At 38.9% G+C, this 13,665-nt stretch overlaps 1 protein-coding gene across 1 annotated transcript in view; it reads right to left on the reverse strand.

The window, feature by feature from the left end:
- Positions 1-13,070, reverse strand: part of HAAO (3-hydroxyanthranilate 3,4-dioxygenase) — a 35,424-nt gene extending 22,354 nt beyond the window's left edge. Inside the window, exons 1-2 of the mRNA XM_010393668.4 lie at positions 12,863-13,070; positions 7,778-7,856 (exon numbers count right to left, since the gene is read on the reverse strand). Coding sequence (XP_010391970.1) covers positions 7,778-7,856; positions 12,863-12,942 — 159 coding nt within the window. The 5' untranslated portion in view covers positions 12,943-13,070. The remainder of the gene's footprint in view (positions 1-7,777; positions 7,857-12,862) is intronic.
- Positions 13,071-13,665: the final 595 nt, after the last annotated feature.

The raw sequence follows: 13,665 nt of genomic DNA on the forward strand, positions 1-13,665 counted from the left end.
AGAATAAATATGCTGCCAGGGGAACAAAACAATCGGCAGAACTGAAGATACACTGGAAAAAAGCTCATGCTGAGAGCTTTTACATGAATGACAAGTTCACCTTGTGCCAGGGCCATCACGACAGATAAATTATAACTCTTATCTAGATGGCCACAGTGCCAGGCTACTTATCCTCGTTGCAGTCCATTTCCCTGTGTTCTTTTGCTCTTGTTTTCTTTGGTACTTCTGAAGGGCAGCACCCAATGCTACAGCAGCCCCGCTTCTATTGGGCAGGCCCAACTGCTCCCTGCACGACAGAGTGATTTGAGTGGGGAAATGACCTTCAGTTCAAAGAAGACTCATCTAAGACTGTATGATCTCGATGGATTGTCACACGGGCTGTGGGTCATATGGCACTGATAATGCAGAATCTGAAAGATCATTTTGGCAATCTTGAGTTTTGGCGTGTTATTTCCCCTGCAGCTACTAGGGCAGCTATTACTGAACGCATGCACAGGACATGTAGATGAGGGAAAGGACAACAGAGGCAGAGTTTATCCTGTTTCTGACATGAATCATGAAGCTGAGCAATCTTTCTGGAAATGAAAAACTTGAGAGTGGATGTCAGCTATCCAGTTTGGAGGTCAAGCATCACAGTCATAAGAAAAGATTATAAACATTAAGTTATGAATTAGAAGAATTGTTTTGCAGTGGGAGAGGAGGAATGACGTGGGCTACATGTTGTCAATGAGAGTATTTTTCTAACTGAATTTAAATAGTACCTTTCACTATAAATTATGGTCTATTCTTCAAAACTTTTTTTCTTTTAAATTGTCTGAATGCTTCAGTCATGCATAAATCATCTGACGTAACTGTGATTAATACAAGTGGCAGTAATTACTAAATCTACTGCTTTGCTTATAATATAACCTGAACTTTTTCTCGAGGAAATTGTCAGCTATTTGTCTCAGAGTTACAGGCCACACTCATTTTACAGGCCAGTTTGGCAACACAGTACTGTCTTTTTGTTGGAAACTTATTTTTTCTAAATACTGACTGACTTTTGCCTTTTGGGCAAATCCAATGTTTTTCTAAGTCTCTCTTGGAAAAAAAATCAAGGCCTCAGTTAAAAAATTTGGGTGTATATCTATGTATATACACAAATATATACCCCTATATAGATAGGATAATAATTCAGTAGAGTTCATGCTACTTGAAAATATAGGCTTTCCCAGCTGTACTGTTCTTACTGGAATAATCTAGTATCCATTCTCCCCAGCAGTACTAAAAACTGAGGAAATGTGCAATAATTCAGCTCTATTAAAATTTTATTAATGACAATGCCTCTTGTTATGTGAAATGTATATACCTCTCCTTGTAGAAAAGCCTAGATTTGTATATTGCTGATGCATAATGGCTCACAATTGGGCATGAATTTGTCTTTTTGGGTGAAAAACATGTCTCAAGGAAGAAATAAAGTTGTTCACCAGTCTTTTTCTCCTTTGTTAAGGATAAATATGCTTTTTTATTAATTATTGTATCATCTTCCTTTTTTTCCTTTTCCGGGCTTTAGCATTTTGTTTAGTTTTCTGCTTACTGTGTGGCATATTCTCATTATGATTACACTAAAACCACCTCCTTTATTAATTCTCACCTTGCCTCTAAAAGTTATGAGCCACCTAGAAGTGCTTCTTTGCTCCAAGTATAACATTATTTCATAACATTTCTCAATATGATCATTAAAACTGCAGATATACCCATGAAACTCAAATGAAAACATCTTAAGACTGAGATTTTTTTCTTTTTAGTTTTTAAATTTTCCCTCAATTTTCTTTGCTGTAGGAGAAATACATCCTCCTTCCTTAGTCTGCTTCACCCTTTTTGATCATGCTTCAAAACTGTTAGTATTGTGCCTGCAGGAGAAGGCAGCGTGACCAATGCTGAATCACTCTCAAGTCTGTACAGGGATAATTCATTCAATTATGGATACTCATAGAATAAATTATGCTGGCATTTCTGGAGGCAAGTGGAGAAGATGCACAGTTAGGTATTCACTGTTTCCATCAGCACTGCTTCATCACTGAAGCTGCTTGTCTTGACAGAAGTTTCAACAGGGTAGTAGAACATGTGGATACTACCCTAAAAAGAGCACTAACATCCTCACCATATTAATGTGGTGAGGATTGTTCCTTCATCTAGGTATGTGTGTCCTAGCAGAATAAACAAAGCATCTATAGGGGAAGAATACAGTATTTATAATTGGTCTGTATTGACTATCTAAAAAATCCAGAAGTCTATTTTATTTTATGTACAGCAGTGTATGTAATTTAATTTAGAGCCACCTTTGATATCAAACTCTGCCTAGACACAGGAACCCAGAGCTCCATGAGGGCTGTTATAGCTGACAGCTTATTTACAGACCTCTAAAGAGACCTGCAACTAGCAGGATACTTTAAGTTCTGACTGCTTCTAAAAGTGGAATTTGGGATTGCTCTGCCACTTCTGGGATTAGGCTCTGGCTTGGTATATCCTGGCTTGTATTGCTTGTCATATGGCTAAGTACTAAATTAATTTGCAGAGCAAATCAGATTCTGATGTGGGAGTAGAGCCTGGGTGTTCGCCAGACTTCAGTGGTGACTGATCTATTTGAGCACAGAAAAACAATTTTCTCCCTTTCTTATCACAAGGGTTTTTCAGTCACCAGAAGTCTGCAAGACAAATAGATAAGGAAGGTAGAGGAAAATATGCTGATATTTTTTGTTGTTTTTTTTTTTTTTTTTTTTTTTTTTTTTGTTTGGTTTTTTTTGTTTCCCTCTGCTCCTTTGCGTGTCATCTGTGAAACCTGAGTACTAGCCAAAACCCGTCCCAACAATCTCATGCAGCAAACTTACTTCTGAAGACAAAATTTCCTTCTGATGCAAAGGAAATTCAAACCATTCAAAGGAAATGCAAATCATTCTTATTACATTTTAATAGGAGCTTTGTTTCTTATTAAAATATTCCAAGAGTCTTCACCAGATGAATGTGGATTTTAAATGTAAAGAAGCAAAAATGTTTCTCTCACTTTGTTGTGACTCATCAGATTTATTTGGGATGTAAGCACCACGAAACAACCTATGGGAAGGCTCACCTAGCTCACTTTCCCCTTGCTTTCAGACATCCACTATCCGTACAAAATAAAAAGGGTGAATTGATCTGATAGGGAAGAGTTTCTCAAAAGCATGCTGACTAGAGAGCAGCATACACTAGAAGTGGTCAGGCTTCATTTAAGCAGCTAATTTGTCAGAAGCGAGCCAAGTCTTACTTGTGGTGTCTGTGTGAGAGGGAGAGAAAGAGAAATCAAAAGCCAGGTTAGAAAACTCAGATGAATTGTGGCAGATGTGACCTCAAACCTGTATCATGGTTCGGAGCATGATGTTGTATCTCAGTCAGACCATGGAAATATGCTAGAAGAAGCTGAAGAGATTCACCAAGATGATTAAAGGAGGGGGAATTTCTGCTCTGAGAGTTCCCTTTAGGACTGCAGTGTAAGGGCTTTGGTCTGTGGGGCTGTGCAAATAATTAGGCGCCTCTCTCCATAGGATACAACCTAGATGCTGAGAGCAGAAACTTAGGGTAAAATGCAGCACAATAAGAAGTGGGACTTCTAAACTCATGTGGGGTTTGTGCCAATGCAAATATGTTGCAGGTGGTAGATGAAAGGCTGATTTGAATTTCTCTGCATGGAACTTCACTGTTTTATACAGACTCAACATCAGAATGTAAATTGTTAAGAAATCAAAGTCAGCTGAATCAAAGTCAGTTGGGATTCATCGTGTGTAAGTGATGGACTGAGGTGGGTAAAGGAACATCAGCCCAGCTACTTTTGTGATCCTAGATTTAGCTGTTAGCATATCTTGCTTTCCCCCAAAGCAGCCCACACAATGCAGTAAATAAATTCTGAAATTCTTTTACTATAGCTAGGCTTTGTTATGATCTCTGTTTCTCTGTCATTAAATTTCTCCAAAATATATGGTCCCCTTGAGTTTTAATTTATTTCTTTGGAAGAAGGGTTTTATTTTTTCTACCCTCAGGTTTTACAAGTAAGTAAAAATGCAGTAAATACACCATGAAGCCTGTAGGCTATGTTAACGCTGAAACTCTTCTTGTCACAAATGCAATGGTACGATGAAAAATTCAAGACAAAGTTATGTTGAGGACTGTTCCCTGGTACCTGGTAGCCAGTAGCTGTGAGGGGTTGAGCACGATGGCACATAGCCTCAAGCTGCACCTGGGATGGCTCAGATCAGATCGCAGGAAGAATTTCTTCATGGAAAGGGTTGTCAGGCATTGAAATGGCTGCCCAGGGGGTGGTGGAGTCACCATTCCTGGAGAAACAACTGGACATGGTACTCAGTGCCATGGTTTAGATGACAAGGAGGTGTTCAGCCAAAGGGTGGACTTGATGGTCTTGAAAATGTTTCCCAACCTTAGTGATTCTGTGGTCATGTCAGGGCTGCCACAGAAACTTTCAGTGGCCTCATTAAGTTGACTACACAAGAATTGTAGTCACTAGTCCACGGAACCCAAAACTCTCTTGACAAATGAGGCACATCGGAATAACGATTCATTTGAAACCCTCACAGAACCCACTACGTAGCACAAACACTTTCTAGAAAGTTCTGCCAGTATTAGCTATATAGGTGCATTCTCACAGCACTTTTTTGCCATGTTCCAACAGAAGATGCATTTTCCAAAGCAATTATTTCATTTTGAATGAGTCTGAGTTAGAGGCAGAGAATGTCTGAGTAGATGTTTGCTGACTCTATCTCTGTTCTGATGAAGAGGGGTGCAAAAGGGAACTTTTCAAACAAGAAAAAGAATGAATATGACCTCCTGGTAAATTCCAGCCAAGGACTGTGAATGGTTTATCTCTTGTAAGGTGCAGCTTGATTTTGGTCTTTAAAATCCTGTTTGATGGAAAACAATGCCTCAGATGTGAGACAATTTCTGTGCAGAAAGGTGGCAAAGAAGTAGTGCACAGAAATTTAAGAAGGCAATGAAGCAGTACAGAGAAAACTAAGAAAGAACAAAATATAGGAGTTACTTATTTAGGAAATGCTTGCTTGTTGAGAGGAGGATAGAAATTGTGTTAGACTAGCTGTCATTTTAGCCTAAGTGGCTGCTCAGGAGACAATTATAAAAGGCTTTGAAGAGAGTTCAAATCAAGCTTCTGGTTTTTTTTCTCCTAATTAGCCAGTCAGAACTAATCTTCCTGATACACCTGCATGTTAATGGCACCAGTAGAGAGCAGCTCAGGAGCAGGAGGATGCCCCTCAGCCCTTATCTCTGCATGCCAACCCTTTGCTGCTCTGAACTGCAGGCTTTCAAGCTCAAGTCGTGCCACAGGACACACCATAAACTGTGTGATAACAGGCAAAAGATAGTGAGTGGACAGATATAAACAATCCTAAATTTAACTTTCTCTCCAAACCAACCCTTCTTTGCTATCAGAATACTCACAGTAGAACAGCATCAGCTAAATTTGCCTGAAGGGTTTGTGGGTTTTCGCATTCGTGATTTGGCCTGCTGACAGTACGTCTATGTAGTCTGTCTTCAAATTATCACCCAGAATATAAATTACCCTTTTTCTGACAAAAAATTGAGCTGAACTTGGCTTTGAATGGTGTTTTTTTTAATCCCAAGTCTAATTTAGGAATATGCCCTTTTGCTAGGATACTCTCTACCTCACAATTCTTCTCTAATGAGAAACATGGTTCTGAGTTAGATCACAGGAAGGTGCAAATGTGTCTGATAAAAAGCTATGGTAAAATGCAATTAATAACTCTAATGTACCTCCATAAAACTGAAAAAAATTGGCCCATATGTTAAACTGCTACATACTGATACTGCTTCTGATGTGTGTATTGCCAATTTTCCTGTGTGATAGGGTTGTTATGTTTCCATTTTTGGTTGCTGAGCAATTGTGGGAAGTTTACTATGTAAATGAGCATGTACTGATATGTAAAAAATCTTGTTTCCAGTTGAATTAGCAATAACATATCAGTATGCAACAGTAAATTAAAAATTATGCCTTTATAGATATGGCTAAATTTTTATATTGTTGAGGAGTCACATAAAGAGTTTATTAAAGGACAGGTCAAGTTATTTACAAATATAGGAACATCTTGCAACATTAAAAAAAGAAAAAAAAAAAGTTAAATTAAATTAGCCTAACTTTCCTTTTAAGGAAGCCTAAGCAGCCTGATGGTCTGGTCCCAGGTGCTGCTCTCCCTGCCCAGCCCATGAGAAGGGACACAGTGGAATGTGTTGGGTAAGCTGGCATGTGATGGACGTGCCTGCGCCCACAGCCACAGGTGGGCTGGGAGAAGGTGGTGACAATCCAAAACAGGCAGGAGTTACCCAGGGATAACTCAGCATCTGCTCTTCAGAGCTCTGTGTTTGTAAGGACTACACACACCTGCACGCCACAGTTAGAACAAGAAATCACTGAAGGCTCTTGTGAAATGCCGGGCTGGGTTTGGGGAGAAATGATTCAATGACAACTAAACAAACTTTTCTTTCCCTTCAAAAGGATTTACTGAAACTCGACCCACTTCTGCCTTGAACTGTGCAGATTCTTAGGCTTGAGTTTCCAAAAGTACATAAAATTAGGTTGCCAAATGTCATTGGAATTACATGAAGTTAAATTATTCTGCTGAGAAGCAAGGCAAATTGTCTCTCATCCTGACACTTTTACTCCCAGGCCTCTAGTAACCGCTTTCCATCAGGGTTCTTTCAGAGCCAATTGTGGACTCAGAGAAGTCCCAAGGCCAAGCAGGCAATTCCAAGAAAAAGGCAGTAAACAAAGTAGGTGTAAATTATTACAATTTTGTTAGGTTTCTACTCTTTATTCTTATATGCTGCATTTGACACAATGGTTGCTCACAACTCAAAGCAGTGGAATGGCTTTGAGCAAAGGGAAATGATTTGAAAAATATTTAAAGACTCTATTTGTTACCTTTCCATACTCGTATGTAATGTACAGTAAATATTACCGTATCCTGCAGCCATAGGGAGGAGGAGAGAATCCAACAGGCAGGAATTGTGCAGTAAGATTGATTTCTTTTACAAACTTTTATAGACTTTTTTCTTCATAGTCTAATTGGACAAAGGATCAGCCACCCCTTGGGGTGATTGGCTAAAATCCTAAAACATCCATTATCAAAATATTTTCCTACTGTACCATAAACAAAGTTCGGCAAGGTCGCAGGTGTTCATGGTTTATAAACTCTGTGAATATCTTCTGTGAGAGAGAAAAGTATCCCATGGTTTAGAAAGAAGCAGGAAAATTCCTTGCTAACGGCATTTTTGTATCCACACATATATGAAAGCCGAAAAGCTGATAATTTAAAAAAATTTCTACTGAATTTTTGATTTTTGAATGTCAAAGTTACTCGTGAAATACAGATCAATCTTCTGCAACAAAACATCGCTTTAAAAATATCATTACCTTCCTAAAGTTCTGTTCCCAAATGTTGAAATGAGACACTTCGATGTGTCAGAACACTTTCTCTAGTTTCCTGTTGGAAATGAGTTATAGCAAAAGAGATCTGATCTCATGTGCTTGTTTCAAACAAAATGCACAGATGGTGTATGGTTCTGGTGAATGGTTCTGTTTAAGCCTATGAATAGATCTAATAAAAACAACATCACTGAGCCTGGCATTGCTAATCTGTAGCTGTAGCTTCAAAAGTAGCTGCATTTAATCATTATAGATCAATTAAATCAGAAAAAATATAAACGATCTATTGATTACCTCTTCTCCTTCTTCAATATGATAATCCTTCCTTTCATTTGGCCCTCCAACAAACATCACATTTAATTGATAGCGATGCCTAGAAAAGAAAGTGACAGTTTAAAGATATCGCTATTCATGATGCCATTTATTTTATTTTATTTTATTTTTTAATTCTATTAGGACAGTGAGTCAATGAAACCATGTTGAGTGAAAAGCAACATCCAGTACAAGAACTCCTAAGACCTTGGATGCATCTCTCTGCTCTGGCACTGTCCTGTTGGGTGACCTGAGGCCAGCTGCCTCCCTCCTGGTGTTTCAATGCCTCCAGCTATGAAAAGGGGACAACAATAGCTGCCAACCGTGGAAAGAGCTTTGAACTGAAAAGATAAGGAATGTTACCTGAGAGACAGGAACTAGGAAAATGGCTTTGCAACCTGAGCTGATTATGTAAAGGTAAAACTCTTAAAAGTTAATAAAGGTAAAAACATACTTTTTTTCCCCCCACACTGGTAGAATTGCCAGAGATACTGAAGGTAGGAATTGCCAGCTAATTTCTGTTCTGTTTATACTGGCTTTGCTAAGCTGGAATAACATTATAATGGTTTCATTGTGGTTGTGGCTATTTCAGAAAAGGAGATTGCAGGCCATTTCTTAACCCTACCCCTCTTAAGAGCCCCAATGAGCATTTCTCTCAGCTATCACAAGGAATAGCTAACACCCCAATTACTACCAGTCCACTTACACTAATAAAAAGGTAGCAGGTTTTCCTTTGCTGAAAAAAAAAACCCCTCAAAATCAGGCCTGTTAGCTGTGAATCAAAATTTGTTCTTATGCTGTTTGACAAGTGAACTGAGGTGTGTTAACCTCTGCTTCGCAATGAGGTAGTTCTGGGCAGTAACATGGAACCAGCAGGGCCATGATCCCCTGAAACACAGGGAATAACAACGTGTCCCTGTGTCAGGAGCTTGTAAGCCTTAATTGAGAGAGGCTGTTCTGAGTGGTTGCATGTACGTATTCAATCTGCTACCATTATAATTTTTTCTTTAAAGAGTATTCAAATTATAATGACCAACAAAGTGGGGACTAGTAAAGCAGACATAGCAAGTAACAGTGACAAATTAGTTGGTCAAATAAAACTAAAGAATTAGAATTTACTGTTTTCTCTGTAGGAAGCTGAATATTTTACAGCACTGGGCTTCATAACTGTATCATAAAATAATGAACTGAAATCTGAATTCTTTGTACCATGCAGATTTAATATTCATTTTCAACAGCACTCTGCAGTATTTCTGCATTAATGAACACTTCTACTAAAGAAGGGCATGATGACCCAAACAGTAGCAATACAGCTAATAATTAATGAAATAAATGAAAATCAACCCTGAAGAATAAAATAAGAGAGGCAATCTGTGGGTATCTTGTAGTCTACCTATTAAGATGGGTTAAGTTTTCTATATAAACATTCAGTTTTGTTATTAGTTCGCTAAGTAAAAGTGAAATACTGCTTTAAAACAATTACTGCTTAACTTCTTTATTTGGCAAATCTATGATTAATTATGTTATCTCATAGATTTGCCTTGGCTCTATATAATAAACAGGCTATGGGTTAATCATTCAATCACTAACAGATATATACTGACACCATCAAAAGATTCCAGCTATGAAATATGGGCAGGAACTCCAATAGGTAAGTTTGTCCATCTTGCTAAATAAAGTTATCTGGTTAATATAGTTGCATTAAGTTAAGGAGAAATATCATAAATAAAAGCAGTTTCAGTTAAGACTACCAAAATGCAGTTAGAGTACTGTAAAGGTTCCAGGGATGAGAAACTTACTTGACTGTACTATTGTTAGAATGAGGAGCTAACTAATGGACTATTAAGTTTTCTATACTCTTACATTTCTCTTCTTATCCACATAAAGAAAATGGTACCAGCAGGTAACCCTTTAAAAACACAAGACTACAAAGAATCAGATGGTCCATGACCACACTTAGGTGTCCTTTTGGTAAGCATCACATTCTGAACTCAGAAGAAAAGCTTTAGAAGTACCTTTAAAAATCAGCTATGTTAAGGGGCTTGATTTTGCACTAATTGCTCATTGTTGAGATTAAAAAGCATTTAAACTAGCAAGATAGTGTCATCAAAATACAATGTCAGAGCTGGAATTTAATTAGATGTATCGTTTTCTTACTTTGGTAAAACTCTGGCAGTAATTCAGGAATTGAGGTTCTGTGTTGAAATCCCAAATAGGTATTTAAAAAATTTGATCCTCTCAAATGTATGGAACACAAGGTTATAAAAGCTTGAAAGCTGTAGTAACTTTAGATACCAAAAGCCCTACTGACTTGCTGTGAGACCTAGTTTCTAACTGTTAATTCTCCCTTGAAACAAAGGCTTTAAGTTACTTAAATGTTTTGAGGTGGTTGCCTTCCAATGAGGCAGTAGGACACAGTGAGAAGATTGCCTTATACATCTCTATTCAGCATGTAAAGGATCAAGCCTTTGAAAAAAATTTGAAAATATATTAGTTGCTTCTTGGAAAATCATCTAAAACATTTTGGAAATTCTTGAAAGCATTTAGGTAGCACCAGGAGCGGGTGATGGGAGACTCAAAATCCATGCAGTAGATGGTTTTACTCTTCTTCTACATAGGCTAACGTCATGTTGGAAAAATTGTGGGTTTTTTAACTATGCCATTTTTATCACAAGAAATGTTTCTTGTTTCACTGTAACTTCTTAAAATGTTTATGGGGACGATCTCTGATAGATATCACATTCCAGATTTACTCAAGGTTTACACAGAACTACTGGTAAGCAGTACAGAACAGTGCAGTAATAACAAAAAAGGTTCATCCTACTGATGAGGAAAAAACCACATGAATATTCCATAAACGTATGTCAGAGACTGAAATATTATAGCTTATGACTTAAACATTTTCTTCAAGGACTTTTAAAACTTTATTCCAAAAGCTGCGGAGAAGACTACCACACCCTGAATGGGGCCCTGAGGCCTGACACCGCTCGATGATGAAGATAAGATAAAGTAACAACTCAGGGCTGGGGACATTCACAAAGCACAGGCTTAACACCTCCAAGATGAGGACCACAGCCCCAGGGCTAGCAGCTGCCAGGCTCGCACAGACCCTCGCACCAAGGGGTGGAGGGAGGAGAGGCTCTGGGTATCTGGGAAAAGTCTCTGGTCAGAGGTGCAGTGACTGCCCATCCTCCACTGTGCAGAGGAGCCCAGCTGAGGGGTCCTCACTGCGGCGGGGGGATGGGGGGGAAGCTCATCCACAGCAGGAGGGGTGGCATGGCCCATCACAGGAGCCCCCCTCAAAGCAGACCCTGCACCAGAGCCCCAGAGATGATGCAACAGACCCTCAGTGTTGCAAGGGACAGTGTCAAGCTGGGCATTCCCACCTGGCCCAAAGTGTATATTAATCCACGGAGTTCTGCACTCTTGGGCGTGTGGCAGCGTGGCATGGCGTGTGGCAGCATGTGGCAGTGTGGCAGTGTGGCCACGGTGGCGACAAGGGACCCTCACCACCAGCAGAGCAGATGGAGGGGAGCAACGAGACCTCGTTGGGACCCTCGGATGGGTGACATGCTTCCACCTAACCCCTGTCACCTCTCCCTGTTCCCCCACCCCCACGCACACTTCTTTTCTCCATTTCTTTCTTTCTTTTCTCTTTCCTTCTCTTTGCCTCTTTTACTATTAAATAAAATATGTCAATTTTTTGGCATCAATATCTAACCTCGTTTGGTTTTAATCTTGTTTCTGGGAATATTTTGAACCTTCTAAGTTCTTTCCGGTTTATGCACAGAGACTTGGCTTTCTTTGCTTTTCTGGGTTTAAACTGGATCATAACAACGTAAAATACTAAAATTTTCCCATTATTATTGATAAGCTTCAGAAATGAATATGCTTTATAAAATGCTTCCTAAATCCATTCTGGAAATGAAAGAAACGGAAACACTTGTAATGATTCAAGTTTCAGAATTTTTCAGTTCTACATCCAGCTGTAGTTTCAACACAGACATGGCAATAAGGATGTACTCTTTACCTTTTCTTTGTCTTGTAACCATTGCTTTGAAAAGTAACCCTTGCACCAGTGAATGGAAATTAGTATCACTGATACATTACTGCCCATTCAGCTTTTCATTAGAGAGAGCACTTAAGGGTAGGGCAAGAGGTATATTTTTTTTACTTTAATGATTAAAATTGTAAAGAAAGAGGGTTTTTTAATTAAAATGAAGAAAATGCTTTTTAATTTCTTTATAAAACCAGAATCTATATCACTCCTTAGGGAGAATACCTTCTAATGAAAGCTTTCTGCATACAGAGTTTTAGAAAGAATATTTTGTCCTCAGCTTCACTGACAAAAGAAATCCTTGTTAATATTTTGACTAGAAGGTGCCACACATTGGATAATTTACATTGGAATTTGTTCACGAGCTTTGACACAGAGAATATGTATGGCGTACATAACAACTGCATTAACACCTACACTTTTTTCTTATATTAGCTGTCTCATTCAGAATACTGTAAATGGCTGTAAACTGCCTCTTCAGCCTCCCTGCCCTCCTGCCTTGACAGCTCTGGAAATGCCCTGGAAACCTTCTCCTCAGGTGTCCCTGCCCTTCCTTTCTCCATGATTTTCAGTGATATATCCTTCTGGTTTTGATTTCTCCTGCAGCTTTGGCTCCTCTGTGATGTTGGAATGATTCTTAGCAGCTTGAGCTACTTTAGGTTGTAATTTGGTTTTATATGTGGATGTGATGCCATCTCCTCTGATTTCTAGGAGTTTGTTGATACAGACCCCGACACAGATTCTCTTAATTTCTCACTGCCTACAAGAGAGTTTGAGTTGAGGCAAGTATCTTGTATTCAAACTGATCTTTGCAGCTTCTGATGAGTTACTGCAAATCAGATTTCACTCACTTTCTGTTTTTTGGAACAGCACTCTGGTTGCAGTCTGAGAAGAACTACAGTTCCTTATAATCTTTACCATGTATGCATTGTTGCAGCTCCCTCTAATAACTAGTCATATTTGTATATCTAGTAACTTGGTAAAAAAAAAAAAATTCTTCATTTACTTACATAAGCTTATTGCAAACGGGTGGCAAAAAGGCAGTTTTGTTTTCTTCTATCCATTTTCTTACATTCACAAGAAGCTCCATGGGCCCAACAGCTATGAAACTTTTGCCTGAGATATTAAAATTTGTAGAGTGCTTCTTCTGTGAGCAAACTGCCTGTGATTATAACCCCAGTGCTCAGGGGATTGGCTGGTACAAGAGGTGTCTTCAGGCTTTAGTGTCAAAGGGGACAGGTCCATCAGCCAAAGGTTACTTCGTAGAGAGTACTAATGCTCCAGCAGCTTGGCTAATAATTGACTAGTGTGTTTAAAATATGTATTTTTATTGGAGACTGGGTTTTGCCCCCAGGGGGTTTCTTAATTCTCTTTACTGCATCAGCTGGAGTGTGTACGTTACCTTTCTACAAAAATGACTTGTTACATGGAGTCAGAAAAATGGGCAAGGCTAGTGCATTCACCCCTTTCAAGTCTAATGTAGAAACCTCCCTTCAACATTCTGAGGCTGAATGTTTGAGGTATGTACCTTTTTTTGAAAATACTGGGATCTTCTCCTGCCAAACAGCCAAATTACAGATGTCTCCTGCATTTGTAAGACCAAGAGCAGCTGTCCATAAATGCTCATTTTAATTTGATCCACTCTGTCAATGTTATAGCACGGCTTGTGGGAGAGCTGACCCTGATTCTGTCATGCCCTTTGGGAAATTGCAGCATATTGCCATCAAATTGTCAGGCAAACAAGAAACTGAGAAGAAACAGACTTTCCAGATCTTTATTAGACTTTATTCCCTCACAAGTTTCTGTTCAACAT

This window comes from Corvus cornix, chromosome 3 (assembly GCF_000738735.6).
Source record: "Corvus cornix cornix isolate S_Up_H32 chromosome 3, ASM73873v5, whole genome shotgun sequence".
NCBI classification, from domain to species: domain Eukaryota; kingdom Metazoa; phylum Chordata; class Aves; order Passeriformes; family Corvidae; genus Corvus; species Corvus cornix.